The following is an 18,539-nucleotide window of genomic DNA, read 5'->3' on the forward strand; positions in this document are numbered from 1 at the left end:
CCAATGATGTCGCACTGACCTCCATCAACGTTGCACCACCACCACACAACCTGCAACGAAGTTGCACTTCTATTGTACAACCTCCAACAATGTTGCACCACAGAGCTTGGTAATAATGCTGAGAGGAAATGAGATGAGAGGTGATAATGCTGAGAGGAAATGAGATGAGAGAGGGAAGACGAGACTGTGAGAACAATAGACCAAAATGTGAGAAGGAGATAGAAACGATCTTGTATTAAGGAAAAAGGGTATAGATAAAAAAAATTAGAATTTTAAAAAAAAATTGGAAGACCAACCCAATTCAGTGGTCATGATGACCCATATCGTGATTTGGCTTGCAGTTGGCACCTGTATCGTTCGAACACAATTCAAGAACTAAAACCTTCATATTATTTGTTTTGTGGAGGGTATGAATTGTATCCTATCATACTATTCGTATTTTCGATAAACATACATTAAAGAAAAGGAGAGTGGAGAGTAAAATGAGGTTAAAGATGTAGAATAAAGGGGAAAACAAAAAACTGAGCACAATAAAAATTTAAAACTGCAAGAATGGAAGACAAAGGGGTTACTGAAAAAAGCAGTGCTCCGACAAAAACGGAGCTTGGAGAAGAACGAAGGGTAGAGGGGTTTTTCCTTTCTATAGGGCCTGATGCAGAATTAAGACTCGCAAATAACCCCACTAATTACCACTTCTGAAACGTCAATGTATCTCTCAATTGATTTTGAAATAACATCAGGACCCGCTCCACCACTCCGGAATAGCGGCTGCAATGCCCGCACCACTGAACTGAGAAGCGATGGTCTCCTTGAACTATCTGTTGTTATTGACAAATGACAACCTAGAGTTATGGTTAAGGAATGTGTTTGCTTCTTCCCTTTTGCAAGCAACACAAGAATCTTTATATTTCATCTCATGGATCCAACGATGGGCTGCTCCTCATACTAGATATTTTGATAAAAAGCCTACCATAGTAAAACATACAGAAAAAATAAACTACAACCATTTGTGGCAACAGAGCTTTATCTTGCAGTAATATTAGACATCAAAAGCCAAGGCAAAGTTTGCACTATATCTCTTCAGTTTCCAGATAAACCAAAAATTTGAAACACTACAGAGACATCACGTGAATGAACCAAACTGCCGTAAGAGGAAACTATAATTTACTTTACAGGTCAACATACACTAGTGGGGGAGAAGGGTTGACCAATTCCTACTAGTGCTTCATCTTGACCTGTGATCAGAAAGCTCTTTTAAATTATCCTGCTCCTCTTTGATGCATGGTTCATCCACTGCCATTGAGTCCCCCGCCGACACCTGAAAAGATGCAATTTTAACACCCCTGGTGTGATCAAAATGAGAAATTTTAGTATATGAAGGCCAAAACATTTAACCTTGGAGCATGCAATCTCCTTGAAAGGCGTGAGAAAATCTCTTCCACAGTCCAGATGTTTATGATAACTTTCCTGAAATTTTAAATATGCTCTTAATTGTCACTTAAAAGTAATTAATTCATCTTAAAACTAAAACAAGAAAAATCACTGCACAAGCCCGTCATTTAGCAATATGAATAAGGAGACACAAGTGTCATAACCTGAACCCCATCACTGGGAAAATAAATAATGAAAGGAATCCAATTGAGAATGTAATAAAATATATTGTAATTTGTTAAAATGACACGTCACGTAAAAAATAAAATTATACTCAGAATTGAATTGAAATATAATTTTCATTAAATTCACTATAATGTACTTTTTACTCATTCTGATGCCTAGTTCATTTGATTTCAGTAATATTTAAAAGATTATTCCAATGTAGCAAGGACAAAGAAAACAGGTCGGGACATACTGCATCTTTATGCTCAGCTTCAACACGTTCACTTTTCACCCTTCTGCGAGGTTTGCTGTAAAGAAAACAGATCAATTAAAGGACCTCAAAAGACACTATCAAGATGGGCAACAGAAGCACAAGAAAATACCTGTCATCATCAACCTCCATATCAGAATCTGGATCCCATCTTTCATCTCTATCATCTTGATTCTCATCTCTCTGGATATGAATAGTAAGTAATTCTCAATATTTACTCAAGCACTTTGTCAATACAATAATGGTAAATGACAAACAAATCTCTGAGAAAAAAGTATGACGGATCATATGAGCATGCTCGTACGTGTTAATGAACACGTTTTTTCTTCAATATATAATATTCAATGCTCTAGACAAATTTCTGACTTCAACTTGAGACGTGATAACTGCTTTTCTGAAACATGTTTACAGAGTAGCCACGTTTTTAACAAGTTTTGTGATGGTGGATTTTTGAAAATAAGCTGTGTCTAAAATAAATTAAAAAAATCTGCAGATCTTTCCGTTTCAAATGCAACCTTTGCAGTTTGGATATTGGAAAAAAGTTAAGAGTAGTAACTCCACTAGGATGCAATAAATCTAAGCAATGAGAGAGAAATATCTATTTCCTGAACATAATAGCAGAATTTGAACCGTGATATGCTCCTACTCAATCATATTTACATGCCAAAGGATATTCAAATACATATCTATGAGGGAAGTAGGCAACTAGTTCAATAATGATTAAGAGATCATAAAATAAAGAGTTGGAAAAAAAGTGTATTATATTTCTCAATAGATACAAAACCAACCTCTTGTAGCTCTGAATCAGGTGGTCGCTCCTGGAATGGGACACTTGGTGCATGTTGAAGCCTAGATAAATTATCAAGAAGTTTTGCTCTTATTTCATCCAATAAATGTCGAGAGTTCTTGTTTTCCATGTTACTTGGAGCAACATGAAGAGTGTAATCAGGACCAAAATATTCATAATACTCGTGTTGAGGCATCTTATCATCTAGTTCAATCCCAAGAGCAACGCTAGTCTGATCAACAACCAATAGAAATTTGTTAATCAGAGAACACTTTCTGCTTAAAAAATAGAGTACTTTTACTTGGCACAAATATCAGGTGTACAGATCAAATCAACACTGCATAGTGCAAATACTGATTCTCATATACTTGGTTTCAACAGGACTGCTAAAAGCCAAAAAAATAGGCAGACATACCTCAATTTTTAGGCTTTGTTCACTTGAATGGATTTGGGGGAGAGTGATTGAATGAATTTGAGAAGATTTGAAGGTTAATTTTTTTGTTGTTTATTTGAGTAGATTTAGAGATAAGTGAGAGTGGATTTGGAAGTAAAGTTTGTGAGAATTAGTGTAGGATTTGATTGATGTGACAGATTAAAAAAATTTACTTCCAAATTCACTCTCACTTACCTCCAAATAAACAACAACAAAATTTACCTTTAAATCCTCTCAAATCTATTCAATCACTCTCCCCCAAATCCATTCAAGTGAACAAAGTGTTAATCTTTAGATATTTTCAGTAACCTTTTTCAATAATGCTATACAACTAAATCTGAACCAGTGCTTTGAGTTGTGTGCACCAAAGAGCTTTTTCACACAAGAGAAAAAGTGTATCAGTCGAACTATTGTGATTTCTTCATTGAAACTTTTGTACCCGTATTCATGTCCATTGCAGAGATCCAAAATCAAATTACTACTGGGAACATAATTATCAGGCATCCATATTCATCCTTTTAAAGGAGACAGACAATAAGATAATTCAACCAGAAAAAGTTCAAGAAAAATCACACAACACAATACCTCGTAACACCAGCAGCGTGCCACATTTCTTATTGTATAGCCACCTCCCCCAAGCAATAGAAGGGGAACATTAAAAGATCTCATATATCTGACACACTCAGCATGCCCTTTTATGGAAAGATTGAAACAACCTAATCTGTCTCCAGATAAAGAGTCAGCACCACATTGTAATACAACAGCACCAGGCCTAAAAATTTCCATAACCTTTCCCATTATTGGCTTAAACAAGGACTGATAGCTCTCATCATCGATTCCATCATCCAAGGGAACATTAAGTGAATAATATTTCCCTTTACCATATCCAGTATCACGAATATCACCTGTTCCAGGAAAGTAATCCCCGAACTTGTGAAATGAAACAGTCATGACCCTATCAGTGGTGTAAAAGGCCTCCTCTACACCATCACCATGATGGATATCAATGTCCACGTATAGAACACGCTGCACATGATAAAGAGAATGCAGATTACTATGATAGAGCACTTAGGAAAAAATATTCATTACAAAACATTTAACATTGATAGGAATGCAGAAGGTAATGTCACTGGTAACCCGCATCTTAAACAAGTTCTAATGCAACCAGACATATGAAGGCAATAAACAATGTCTGCCTCATTAAAGTAAAAGAAAAACGCACATTAAATCCCCTTCAAAAATAGAAGGGAAGCTCTAGCTCAAGCATTGGTCTCAAGGACAGGAAAAAGAAAAGATTCACATCAAATGCTGATATAAAAGTAGGAAAATTTATATGAAATACAACTCAGTTTGTTGAAATAAGTAACATGAAAAGAAAAACATTCAAAACAATTGCCTGCTTAATTTGAATTCATCTCTAGGTCTTTGAGAACACCAGAGCACAAGTCTGCAAGACACTCTACTTTTTTGAGTTAAAAACATCCAGCAATTACAGTTCATGAAAAGAAAAAAGAGCTTATTAGATAATAATATGTATTAAGCATATTGAAGGAACCAATAAACCAAAAACCTTAAATTAAACCATTAGAGAACCCTTCACTGCCTGATCTTTGGGTACGATACGAGCCATTGTACAACACATGTTTTCTATGGAGAATAGAACTCATTGCACATTTAAATGCGGTCGGTGCATAAGTTAACCCAGAAGGTAAAACCAAGAACTTAAAGTGGCATGGGTGAGCATTAAAAGCTCGTAGAACAATCTTGGAAAAGATAGATGTCCCTTGTAATTCATGCAATAACTCTCAATCATAGGAATTGGGTATTTGTCAGGGACTTATTACTGTGGCTTTATTTAGGACTCTGTAATCCACCAAAGCCCCCCACTCCTTTACTTTTTCTCGATCAAAATAACTGGACTAGGAAAAGGATTACAACCAGGTTGAATGATCCAGACTCCAGCATTTCTTCAATCAATTTTTCAAATCTCTTTTTTTTTTGTACGCAGTGTACCAATATGGCCTCACATTAACCAAGTTAGCACCACATTTGAGTGGAATACAATGATTCATTGCTTTATTGGGTGGAAACCCCTTTGGAGAGAGAGCACAACAAAAAAATTATCAAATAACCGCTGTATAATAATTGTTACCGAGCAATCATGTCTAACTCCCCACCATTCACTATTCTCCTTATTAGGTATCTCCACACTAGTTAATAGAAAAAATCAAAGCAATGAAGTATATTCTACCTCTATTAATTTGTGAAAAGTCACTACAGAAGAGGATTAGCTAACTCTGGGTCTCCAGGACTACTACACCATTATGCATGAATGACATGTTGGAATTACTCAAATTAGCCAAAACCTTCCCCAAGGTAGCCAACCAAGCCACTCCCAGAATCAAATTGACTCATCCTAATTCAAAGACCCAAAAGAATTTAGACAACACACTCCTAGACTAGGGTGGAGATCATTGTAGCATCCTTGTGTTTGCTTTTCAAATCCATCTCTCAATTTAACCAAATGCATGTTTGTTGTAGACACCTGCAAACCCAACTAATACACGTGTTTTTGAAGCTCCGGGTATTCTGCCTCCTCGAAGGAAGCAAGATCATGCAATTCTTCTAAAAGCAGACTCTCAAATACCATAGAATAGGCCATACAAATATCCCCACTACCAGAAGACGGATTGAAAATTTGGTGATAGAGATGCTGGGAGCAGGCATCATTCACCAAAGTGTTAGTCCTTGTGCTAGTCTTATTATTTTAGTTAAGAAAAAAGATGGGGGATGGCAGTTTTGTGTTCATTATAGAGCCCTGAATAAAACTACAATACCCAATAAGTTTCCTATTCCAGTTATGGAGGAGTTATTTGATGAGATTGGGGGAGTCACCACTTTTTCTGTGTTGGATCTTAAATTGGGCTATCATCAAATAAGAATGCACGAAGAAGATATTGAGAAAATAATTTTTCAAACTAGTGAAGGGCATTAAGGATTCGGGGTTATGCCATTTGGATTGACAAATGTTCCTTCAACTTTCCAATCATTGATGAATGAGGCGTTTAAACCTTTTCTGAGAAAGTTTGTATTAGTTTTTTTTATGATATTCTCATTTTTAGTCCCAATCAAGAAGAACATATTCAACACCTACAGGCAGGTTGGAGGTACTGTTACAACATGAGTTGAGAGTAAACAAAAACAAGTGTATTTTTGGGCAAACTAGTACGGAATATCTCAAACACATTATCTCTATGGATGACATGGCAGGGAACCCAAAGAAGCTAGAAGCAATGTGGTTGTGACCCACACCAAAAAATATAAAAGGTTTGAGAGGATTCTTTAGTCTTACCGGGTATTATAGACACTTTGTGAAAGACTACGGTAAGCTAGCCAAACCCTTAAACTCTTTATTGAAGAAAAATGACTTTTAGTGGGATTTTATGACTCATGTTGGAGGGCACTCGGGGTTTTTTTGAAAATATAAATGAATTGTAGGATTTATTTATTGGGTGCGAATGAGGACTGATATTTGTTAGAATAATTATTAAGTCTACCTATGATTAGTAGAGCAGGGCCTAAAGTAGGTAGTTGTGTGTTGGGTTATCTATAATGATTGTTCCTAGCAGTCTAGGACAATATCTTCATCTTCCATCTATGTATTGTATCAAATTTTTATCTATATAAATAATAGAACTGAAAAGGGTCTTTCAAGCCCTTTAGAACTATTTTTCTCTGTTTTAGATCTCAAGTTGGTATCAGAGCAGGTTCATCCTGCTCTGGTTTCTGTCCTGGGTTGTCCACCAGCACTGTCACTGCTGTTTGCACCTGTCCGGTGTCGTTCGCCGTTGTCCGCGGCTGTCTCGCCACTATCTGCAGCTGTCAACTGCAGTTTGAAGTTCTTCAACTTGGTTGTCCACCATCTCGCATCTGTCCGCTGCTGTCCACCGTTGTCCGCCGCCGTCCGCCGTCCGCCGTCACTGTTTCGTCCGGCGACCACTGAATCTGGTTCGCCTCTTCACGCGAAAGCCAACCCCACCGGTGGGTTCGCCTGATTCTCCTCCACGCTCCGCCACGCGCAGCCTCTTTGTGCGCTGCGAACAGGCGCGTGCTGTCCACGCGCCGCCCTCTGCTCACCGGAAAGTCGCCGCGCCACCTCCATAGCTGTCGCCCTCTGCTCCTCTGTCCGTTCTGACCCTCAAAATCCTACTTTGGTGTGTCCAGAAGCTCCCCTTTAAGAAAACCCTAAGAAACCCTCTAGGGTTTTCTGGTTCTTCACGGTTTTTCTGGTTCCTTTTCCTGTTTTTATCAAAGAATGGCGTCTGGAAGTGCTCTTTCTTTCTCTGGAAGTCCCTCAATCACTTCCGAAAAGCTAAATGGAAAGAATTATCTGTGTTGGTCTGCTGCTGTGGAAATGTGGTTCCTTGGTCAAGGACATTATGACCACCTTGAGCAGGATAGGAGCCAAGTTCCTTCTGACAAAGCTGAACAATGGAAACAAGCTGATTTCCAATTGTGTGCCCTATTGTGGCAATCTGTGGAACCACGGCTTTTGATATCTCTGAGAGCGTTCAAGACATGTTACACTTTTTGGAAGAAAGCTCAAAGCATTTATGCTAATGATATTCAACGTCTCTATGATACCGCAAACAAGCTCGCCTGTCTCAAAATGACAGACCATGATATGGTCTCCTTCATGACTGAAGCCCAAGCAGCTGTGGAAGAATTGAGAATGTTCTTGGAAGTGGAATCTTCGGAAGATATCAAAAAGAAGCTTGACAAGTATTATATGGTGATGATCCTCCGTGCTTTGCATCCAGATTTGAATCACATCAGAGATCAACTTCTGACAAGTCATGAGGTCCCTTCCTTGGAAGCCTTGACCACACGTCTTCTTCGTGTTCCGGTGTCTCAGTCTCAGGAAGCTCATGAAACAATGGAACCATCTGTCATGGTTGCCACGCGAGGAAGAGGAGGACGTGGCACTAGAGGAGGAGGACGTGGAGGTCGAGGACGTCCACAGTGCTCTTACTGTAAGAGAGTGGGTCACACCCAAGAAAACTGCTACTCCTTGCATGGCTTTCCTTCAAAACCCGCCAATATCTCTAAGGCTGAAACTTCCACTTCCAACTCCAAGTTCACTGAGGAAGAGTATCAAGAGTATCTGCGATTAAAGTCTAACAGTTTGGCGCAATCATCTCAGTCCCCAAGTACGTCCACAGCTTGCATTTCTCAATCCATGGAAGGTCTAAATTCATGGGTAATTGACTCGGGTGCTTCTGATCACATTTCTGGTAATACCTCATTGTTCTCAACCCTTTCCCTCCAAGAAAAACCCCATTTCATTACCCTTGCAAATGGCTCTAAAACTTGTTCAAAGGGAGTCGGTCAAGTCTCCCTGTCTCCCTCTCTAACTCTGATATCTGTTCTTTTTGTCCCTAACTGTCCATTCAATTTAATTTCCCTAAGTCAGTTAACCAAAATGTTACCTTGTTCAATAACTTTCAATTCAAAATCTTTTGTTATACAGGAGCGTGGCTCGGGGAGACAGATTGGAGAAGGATATGAAGCTGGAGGTTTATACCATTTTGGATCTCGTCCACGGGTATCTTGTGTTGCAGCTCTTCCCCCTAAAGTGTTACATGATCGGTTTGGCCATCCTCACTTGTCAAAGTTAAAAAAGATGTGTCCTGAACTTAGTGGTCTTCAGACTTTAGAATGTGAGTCATGTCAACTAGGAAAACATGTTAGATCTGTCTTTCCTAAAAGGTCTCAATCAATGTGTACTTCTAGTTTCTCTATTATTCATTCTGATGTCTGGGGACCTAATCGCGTCTCTTCTTTTGGTTTTAGGTATTTTGTTACTTTTATTGATGAGTATTCTAGATGTACTTGGGTTTATCTAATGAAAGATCGCTCTGAATTGTTACCCATTTTCACATCTTTTTTGAATGAAATCAAGAACCAATTTGGTCACGTAATTAAAGTCTTAAGAAGTGATAATGCTAAAGAGTATTTCTCATCAACTTTTTCTTCACTTCTTAGCTCCCATGGTATTTTGCATCAGTCCACTTGTCCTCATACACCCCAGCAAAATGGTATAGCCGAAAGAAAAAATAGACACTTGGTTGAAACGGCTCGTACCCTTTTGCTTGGTGCTAATATTCCTGTTCATCATTGGGGGGATGTCATCTTAACTGCATGTTTTCTTATTAATAGGATGCCTTCCTCCTCTCTCAATAATAAAGTCCCTTTCTCCATTCTCTTTCCCAATGATCCTCTCTTTCACACCTCTCCTCGAGTCTTTGGTTGTGTTTGTTTTGTTCACAACATGTCTCCGGGGCTCGACAAGCTCTCTGCTCGTGCGATCAAATGTGTCTTTTTGGGCTATTCTCGGCTTCAAAAAGGGTACCGGTGTTACTCTCCTGAAACCAAAAAGTACTACATGTCTGCCAATGTTACCTTCTTTGAACAGACACCTTTCTTCTCTCCCTCTGTTCAAGATGTTCATATCCTCCACCAGGTCCTTCCTCTTCCAGTGGTTGAGTCTAATATCTCCAATGCCTCAGTCAATCCAAGTCATGCCCAAGGTCCTCCCGAACCTTCCTCTCCACATACTGATATCCTTCGACACAGTACCCCGATGAGTAATCCTCTTCCAGAAAATGGTGGATCTCCTCCCTCAGATTCTTCTCCGTCACCATCTCCTGTCACGCCTCCTGGTGAAGATGATTCTGGTTGGCCCATTGCTCTCAGAAAAGGTACTCGTTCCACTCGAAACCCTCATCCCATTTATAATTTTCTTAGTTATCACAGAGTGTCGCCCTCCTTTTATTCCCTTTTATCCTCAGTATCTCCTGTGGTTATTCCTAAAAATGTGAAAGAAGCACTTGATCATCCTGGATGGCGACAAGCCATGATTGAAGAAATGAAGGCTCTTGACCACAGTCATACTTGGGAGCTTGTGCCACTTCCCCCGGGCAAAAAGGCTGTTGGTTGTCGATGGGTATATGCAATTAAAGTCGGCCCTAATGGTGACATTGATAGGCTCAAAGCCCGGCTGGTTGCAAAAGGGTACACTCAGGTTTATGGTCTTGATTATTGTGACACCTTTTCTCCCGTGGCAAAGATGACTACCATTCAATTGTTCTTTGCAATGGCAGTCATTCGTCATTGGCCACTTCATCAGTTGGATATCAAAAATGCCTTTCTCCATGGTGATCTTGAGGAAGAAGTTTATATGGAGCAACCTCCAGGGTTTGTTGCTCAGGGGGAGTCTGGTATGGTTTGTAAATTGAACCGATCTCTATATGGGCTCAAGCAATCACCACGTGCTTGGTTTGGAAAGTTTAGCTCCATTGTTCAAAAATTTGGACTAAAACGCAGTGAAGCAGATCATTCAGTCTTTTATTATCATTCGTCTCCTGGGAAATGTGTTTACTTGATAGTATATGTTGAGGATATAGTTATTACAGGAAATGATACTGCTGGAATATCTCAATTGAAGGAGTACTTGTGTAGACATTTCCAAACCAAGGATCTTGGGAGCCTCAAATACTTCCTAGGCATTGAAGTAGCTCAGTCAAAAGATGGAGTTGTAATCTCCCAAAGGAAGTATCCTCTGGATATTTTGCAAGAAACAGGCATGATTGATTGTAGACCGGTTGATAGCCCTATGGATCCAAATCAAAAATTAACAACAGAAGAAGGTGAATTATTCTCCGACCCGGAGAGATATAGGAGGCTAGTTGGAAAACTAATCTATCTCACTATTACAAGGCCGGATCTATCTTTTGCAGTTGGAGTGGTTAGTCAGTTTATGCAAGCTCCATGTGTTGGCCATTGGAATGCTATCATTCGCATTCTAAGGTATGTGAAAAAGGCTCCCGGGCAAGGGCTATTATATGAAGAAAAAGGAAGCCTTCAGGTATCAGGATATTGTGATGCTGATTGGGCAGGTTCTCCTATTGATAGACGATCTACTACTGGATATTGTGTTTTCCTTGGAGGAAACATTATCTCATGGAAAAGTAAGAAACAAAATGTAGTGGCTCGATCAACAGCTGAGGCTGAATATAGGGCAATGACTTCATTAACATGTGAACTTATATGGGTGAAGCAGTTCCTTCAAGAGCTTAACTTCTGTGGCATCCAAAGTATGAAGATGTATTGTGATAACCAAGCTGCTCTTCACATTGCATCAAATCCAGTGTTTCACGAGAGAACCAAACATATAGAAATTGATTGTCATTTTGTTCGGGAAAAATTATTGTCAAAAGAAATATGTACTGAGTTTGTTGGATCAAATGACCAACTCGCAGATGTGTTGACTAAGTCGTTAAGGGGACCTCGGATTGAGTTTATTTGTTCCAAGCTTGGAACATACAATTTGTATGCTCCAGCTTGAGGGGGAGTGTTAAAATAATTATTAAGTCTACCTATGATTAGTAGAGCAGGGCCTAAAGTAGGTAGTTGTGTGTTGGGTTATCTATAATGATTGCTCCTAGCAGTCTAGGACAATCTCTTCATCTTCCATCTATGTATTGTATCAAATTTTTATCTATATAAATAATAGAACTGAAAAGGGTCTTTCAAGCCCTTTAGAACTATTTTTCTCTGTTTTAGATCTCAAGTAAAGATTATGTAGCTTCTTGTGATATCAACCAGTGAAAATAAGTCCAGTATGTTGTCTCCAGCAGGATGTTACAACCTCTTCTGGTTCCACATAAAAGTAGGGCTGACATACCAATGGATTTTATAGGTGGCCTTCCTAAGGCTGAAGGAAAAATGTTTTGTTCTAGTGCTTGTGTATCATCTAAAAACAAATGCTCATTTCTTTGCATTATCACGCCCTTTTTCAGCAAAGACTATAGCATAATTGTTTATCAAGGAGGTGGTTCGTCTACATGTATTTCTAGTTACAATTGTTTCAAAACGAGACCAACTTTTCATGAGTAGTTTTCGGAACTAAATGTTAAGGCTAATAGGAACTCGGCTTCACATGAACACAGCTTATCATCCACAAACTAAGGTTGTCAATGGGTGCTTGAAAGTTTGCTTACAATATCTAACAAGTACAAAGCCAAGGCAGTGGCCTTAACACTTATCTTGAGCAAATCTTTGGTTCAACACAAATTATAATGCATCTACATGAATGTCTCCTTTTAGAGCAATTTATGGTCAAGAACCTCCTCCCTTGCTACGAGGAAACACTATTCCTTCTCGAGTTCAGGAAATTAATCAACTTACTCACCAACGAGACACATTGTTAAAAGAGTAACGAGAGAATATGTTGAAGGCCCAAGATCAAATGAAAACATATGCTAATCATTATCGTAGAGATGTTCAGTTAGAGGTGGGAGATTGGGTATATCTCAAACTACAACCGTATAAGATGAGATCATTGGCTAAAAAGTTGAACAAGAAGTTGAGTCCATGCTATTATGGTCCTTAGAAAATTCTAGCTAAGGTAGGGGCAGTTGCATACCGGCTGGAGCTTCCACCTCAATCTAAAATTCATCAAGTATTCCATGTGCACTCTTGAAAAAAGTTATACAACCTACACAAAAGTCACAACCCCTGCCTGAAGTATTAACTGAAGGTCATGAGTTGAATTTCATTCCAAAAGTTGTTAATTGCAGAATAAATGATGTTAGTCAGCAAGAGATTTTGGAAGCAGTTACTGATTGGAAAGCCTCCTATTGCAAAGGTTTATGGGAGAAGAAATAAAGGAAATGGGAATAAAGCTATTTGATGCAAGTACAAGTAGTTGGGAGTCAGTTACCATGTCAGTAGAGTTAGTTCATGAATAAGAGAGGTTTGTATAAATACTTTTGGGGTCTAGAGAATAAGGGAAGGGAAAAGAAAATATATGTGGGCGGATATTAGACCCTCGAAGAGCCAGAGTTATTGTTTTCTGTAATACTTTCCATTGAAAGAAATATACTGTGTTATCTTTGTTATCTCTGCAAACTTCATCTTCCTTAAGTCTTCAAATACAGTTTCTATAACATTATGAAAAGAAACTTCATAGCAAGATCCAACACACATTTGTAGGCCTTTATTGCACCCAACAATCACTTTTATTCACCCAAAGAGTCGCTTCGCTCGCGGTGCCACTAGAACCAATTTAAAAGGGTTAGCTATATGAGAGGAAAGAGATCATTATTGAAATTGTATTTAAGAACAGTACATGAGCATATATATGGAGAGAACTTTACCCCCTAGAGTAATGATTACAAAGATCTCTAGAATCTTCCAGTACCACACTTGTAATGATTACAATATCTTCTTGTAACTCAACACAATATTTTCTCCTAACTCAGAAGAACCTATAACAACAACTACAAAAACTAGTTTTCATTAAAGAATTGATGTTTGATGGCAACCAATAATTAAAAGAAAAATAATTTTCTTAAAATCATGTAGCTCCCCACCCAGCTTGAAATCTTCCTCCAAGACTCCAACTTAAAGGCTAACTCAATGGCCATTGAAATGTCGATGAGATAACGAATATTAATCTTGAATGAAGACCTCCAAGAAAATAACCCAATGGTTGCTCCTTAGACCAGTAAATCCCCCCATCTTAAGCATGTCAATTAAAGGCTTAGCAATTTTGCCAAAAGTAGAGACAAATATTTGATAATAGCCAACAAAACTGAAAAATTCTCCTAGTTGTTTGATGTTCTATGGTTGTGGCAATCTGCCAGTGCTGAAAGCTTGTGAAGGCCAGTTACTTTCATGGTGCAAAAACTAGAATTTCCAGTCGTAGCATTCACAGAAAATTGAGGAGTCTCGACAGCAATACCATCCACCGATGATTCAGGTTTACCTTTCCAGCTTCTGCAGTAGGGTATTCCTCAGCCAACTGCAGCACTAAAACTTGAGATATCTTATGTTTCAACTAATGGAATTATGGAAAAATGAGGTTTAGGAGGGGAATTAGTGAATTTAGCAGGAGGGACATGGTTGCTGACATTGTGCTTATTGATAGAAGCTTTGGAAGCTTCATGCAATTTCACAAGTTGAGTTGCAGGAGCAATAGAGTTGGGGTTGAACATCCTGATTGTCACTTTGGGTTTCATGTTCCAATCCAGCCAAGAATATGCTCAAGGCCTGTTCAGGAAGAAGGGCTACCTGAGTTCAGGCAAGCTTGAAATCATCCACATATTCATGTAGCCTGCCTTTGCATTTGACTTTAATTAGAGTTAGCAGGTCATTATAAACTTTGTCGAATCATTGAGCTACATCGGCAATGTATGCAGACCAGGGAGGGTGGATACCAAATTTGCTACACATATAGTTCAGATGCCACTGTAGGAAACTCTATTGAGGTGTATAAAGGCTAAACGAACCTTGCAAGCTTACACTGTACCATCCAGAGAAAAAAAACTGAATGTACTTACACAACCATTCTTCCATATCCTTACCATCAAACCAGAATTCCACCTTAGAGATGTAAGTAGAGCAGGAGTCGTCGGTTTCATTTCGATTGCCAAAATGGGGATTGTTGGTGGAGAAATCATCATGGTGGTTCTAGGAAGATTGGGCCTGTAATAAGCTCTTGATTCTTCCATTCCTGCATCTAGATGATCCAAACAGGTCATACTCACTAATTTTCCCTAATAAATCATTAAATTCTTGTTTCTTCTAGAGCTCAACTATTGTAATGTGACTTCAGGTCATAACAGCCATTGCTGATGAATCCACCTGTCTCTATGATACCAAATGGGACTATTTGGATATCCAGAGAGTAACCTGAGAATAATCCTAACTCAGAACAGGGATTCCAATGTCATAATGGATTTAGTTGCAAGGAGCAGAGTAATTGATTGCAGCGAACAGTAAGAGAAAATATAAATTTACTAAAATGGTGATATCTCAATTTTATTGCCCAACTGGCTGTGATAATGCTCAAGTCGATTACAGTTTCCTAACTGCAAAAAGAAAATTTCTAACAAATATTATGACAGCTCAATTTGGGCATGTCCAGTGCACATGCACACAATTCATTAGTCACTATCTCCTACATAAAATTAGGAATAAAAAGAAAACATATACTAAGTATTTCTATGGGTCAGAAGTATGTTGTGTCAATGAGAAGCTTTGAACCTAAAAAATTTCTCCACTCCTGCAATCCTCCCGATCAGCCTATCAGGTCATCCCTTTCAAAGACAACCTCTTTTATTCGAGGAGACTCTTTTCATTGACCTTGGAGAAAATTTTCTCACCTACAATTCCACTTGGTTCTTTGGGCTTTATTGTGTGATTAATAAAATGCATATTTCATATTTATGCATCATCTTCAACATGTGGAAGCTTTATGTACTAGCTTTAGTGTGATGTGAGATTGTCTTCAGCGATGCGCATCCAAATACAGATAATTTGATCTTCAACACCGTCATCATTATCATTTGTCCACTCAATACTTTTTTTTCCATTAGCTGTGCGAGGAACTTCTTGATTTCCTCCATACGAGCAAGTTGCAACACCAACTTCTGAGGAACTTCATCAAAGAGTCCACCCTAGCTTCCACAGTTACTAGTCACACTGACCAGACTCAAAACAAGGCAAGTCAGACCAACTGATAGGCCCTCAAAGTGTAATGAAAAATTGAGAGATAAAGGAAAGAGATAGAAATCAAAGAAACAAACTATGGTATTTCTCTGCCAAGGGAATAGTTCCATTTCCAACTATAGAATAGTTAATTACAAAAGATCCAAAAAAGAAATCCTACTCATGAGTGTAATAGTATCCATATACTTCCCTTACTAACTACCACAAACCACTAGGCTATTGTAACCCATCTGCATAACCATTGTTCTCTAGAACGTATTCACTTCTTTATTCTAAATTACAGTTCCAGTTTTGAAATCAATTACAATTGCTGGTCATATAAGGAATAAATTCAACCTGAATTAAAATGAGAACAGTCATAAATCAATGATATAATGTGGGAAATTAAATTTGGGAAACCTCATGTATTTTGAGAAGTTCCAAAATAGCCAGCACAATGTCATTAACATAGCAAAACCCAGAAGCCTCACACTTCTTTGCATGATGCAGACCACCAGCCCAATTTATTGCAATATCGCATACTCCATGGTTCAATTTTAGAGCACCACCAACAGAGCCTCCTGCATATGTCTGGCAGAAAGAGTAAAGACCATCAAATACAGGGCAGTCTTCACCAACATTAAATCTCTTCAATTGTCTTAATTGATCTTGCTGTGTTTCAGGGGTGATGCCTCTCAAAAAGGCCACATAATCATCAGCATGGAACTTGCAGAGGTCCCTATCTTTGGCAGCAGTAGGCTTCAGAACCTGCATGTGTTGAAGCAATCCATAGTGGGCTAAAAGAGCATGCGTCATTCGAATTCTATGTGGTTTCATTGGGTGCCCCTGCCCATAATAATAGTTTCCAACCTCTGGATCATAGAAATATGAAACCTTTCTCTTCACACCATCTGGCCCTGACGGAAGGGAGTTCCCTCCACTTTCCATTAAACAATCTATAATTACCACAAACAATGATAGTCAAGAAACATAATAATGATAATAATAATAATAATAACAATAATAATAGGGGGAAAAATCAAATATTCAGTAATTATCAAGCAAAAGCACCGAGTATTTAACAATCTAGATCATAAGGAAATGCACAAATCAAGCACGTAATAACCAAAGTGGCCAATAATCATTCTCTTGATTACTGAACACCAGCAGAAGCAAATATAAACTAACTAGCCTTTTAATTACAAATTGAGGTTTCATCTAGAGCTCTCAGACCTCGAGCCTTTGTAATGTAGTCAAGCAAAAGGTGTAAGGTGGGCAAAAAGGGCAGAGGTTGAAGTTTTCACTTTTCAGCCTCCGGATATCTCGGCGGAAAAAAGAAAATAAGATCTGGAAAGGGGTAAATGCTATTCAACAGAATTTCAACTGCAAAAAGAGAAAGAAGACTGGAGGTAAACACCTAATGTTTTAAATGTCTAGCTAGTTTTGAATCAATACAATGACTTTATGACCAGGCAAAAGTAATTATCGGTCTCCATATCGCATATCGCTTCAGAAGAAAAACGAAGAGAAATGTAGATCGGTGGAAAATCCAGGTCATGGAAAAAGTTGACAGAGAGAAATCTCACTTTAATTCTAGCAGCGCTGACGAATGGATGAGTTCAGAAATTCAGATAGTTGAAGCAGCTCAGGCTTCAAGCTCCAGGCTCCGTCTCTGAGATGGATATTCAATATGCTGCTGTGAGAGTGCAGTGGACCGTAGAGGAGAGGATTTGAACTTGGTAATTTTGGAGAACCGAGTCTTCTACGTTTATTTATGTTTTATTTTGAATCAATATTAAAAACTTAAAACCAACTACATAATTAGTATGAAATATTAACCAATTAATAAAATTTAGGGTTGAGAAACTGTGTACACTTGTTGAGTCAATTTTTTCGTTCATGTTTTCTTCTAGCACTTTCCTATGTTATTTATGGTTTTTAAATTATTTTTGCTTTAGAATTTTGGATTGTAACATTTGGAAAAATATCTTTATCTGTTTAGTGTAGTGATTATATAATCTATAATTAAGGATTTATAAACATGTTTTAAATTATATAATTCAAAAGGTATAATTTAAAATGTTTTTAATTGTATAATTTAAAATATTTTTAAAATTTTGAATTATAGCATCTAATATAAAAATTAAATTATGTAATTTGAAATGTTTTTAAATTATACATAATTTAGATTTTCCCCACACATGGGGAAATATAATAAAAAATAGTAAAGTATTTTTTTTTATTTCCGGAATTTTGTCACAAAAATATAATTTGTCAAATTTTCAAACCTTTATTAAAATAATTTTTTAATCTTTTAAATTATATTAATTAAATTAAAAAAATTATATTCATTAATTTTAAAATTTGATAACAAAAATGTATAAAAGTTTAAAATATAAATATATTCTAATTTTATTTCAAAGTTCTTAAAAATAAAAACGTATTTAATCTTAAAAAAATTGTTAAATATGTTTTTTTTTTCCTTAAATTATTATACGTTTTTTGTTTTAGTCTATCTTCCAAATTTTACTTCATTTTAGTCATTCTTTTTAACGAAATTATTGGATTTAATCCTTGAACACCAATTATATTACTTTTGGTTGTTTTTCTGCGATTAAAAGTTTGCTTGTTTTAACTGAAACTCAATTAGGGTTCTTTAGGATCTTTACTTTAACTTAAACATTTCAAGTAAGTTGTGTAATTAGAGGTGTGGTTGGTCTGCAATTCGTGAAACACAAAATCAACATTTAAGAACTTTTGCCGCAAGTAGAACAAAGATTTTGTGTTATACATTTGTATTCAGATTTTCGACAGAAAATTCCGAAGAAAAAATATCTTGAATGTCTCATGTGGAGGGCAACATATCCACAACATTGGGAGAGTGAGACAAGGAACAT

General features: G+C 37.6%; 2 protein-coding genes across 2 annotated transcripts; one reads left to right on the forward strand and one right to left on the reverse strand.

Moving 5' to 3' along the window:
- Nucleotides 1–1,006: 1,006 nt before the first annotated feature.
- LOC108319954 (histone deacetylase 19) lies at nt 1,007–17,423 on the reverse strand. Its single transcript, XM_017551272.2, has 8 exons — nt 17,229–17,423; nt 16,063–16,598; nt 3,673–4,113; nt 2,656–2,886; nt 1,980–2,050; nt 1,850–1,904; nt 1,396–1,467; nt 1,007–1,318 (listed from the first exon to the last, which is right to left on the reverse strand). Exons 2-8 carry the CDS (start codon nt 16,588–16,590, stop codon nt 1,226–1,228), a joined length of 1,491 nt encoding a protein of 496 aa, XP_017406761.1. The 5' UTR covers nt 16,591–16,598; nt 17,229–17,423; the 3' UTR covers nt 1,007–1,225.
- LOC128194297 (uncharacterized) lies at nt 8,026–8,879 on the forward strand. Its single transcript, XM_052869514.1, has 2 exons — nt 8,026–8,381; nt 8,618–8,879. The coding sequence occupies exons 1-2, from the start codon at nt 8,039–8,041 to the stop codon at nt 8,653–8,655; spliced, it is 381 nt and encodes a 126-aa protein (XP_052725474.1). The 5' UTR covers nt 8,026–8,038; the 3' UTR covers nt 8,656–8,879.
- Nucleotides 17,424–18,539: the final 1,116 nt, after the last annotated feature.

Source organism: Vigna angularis, chromosome 10, assembly GCF_016808095.1.
Source record: "Vigna angularis cultivar LongXiaoDou No.4 chromosome 10, ASM1680809v1, whole genome shotgun sequence".
NCBI lineage: Eukaryota > Viridiplantae > Streptophyta > Magnoliopsida > Fabales > Fabaceae > Vigna > Vigna angularis.

Excerpts from the sequence above, each read along its gene's own strand:
- LOC128194297 (XM_052869514.1), top strand. The coding sequence starts at position 8,039 with ATGGTTGCCACGCGAGGAAGAGGAGGACGTGGCACTAGAGGAGGAGGA. Across the intron at positions 8,382-8,617 it reads TGCTTCTGATCACATTTCTG|GAGCGTGGCTCGGGGAGACA; the intron begins GTAATACCTCAT and ends TTTGTTATACAG.
- LOC108319954 (XM_017551272.2), bottom strand. The coding sequence starts at position 16,590 with ATGGAAAGTGGAGGGAACTCCCTTCCGTCAGGGCCAGATGGTGTGAAG. Across the intron at positions 1,905-1,979 it reads ATGGAGGTTGATGATGACAG|CAAACCTCGCAGAAGGGTGA; the intron begins GTATTTTCTTGT and ends TTTTCTTTACAG. Across the intron at positions 1,319-1,395 it reads AGGAGATTGCATGCTCCAAG|GTGTCGGCGGGGGACTCAAT; the intron begins GTTAAATGTTTT and ends GCATCTTTTCAG.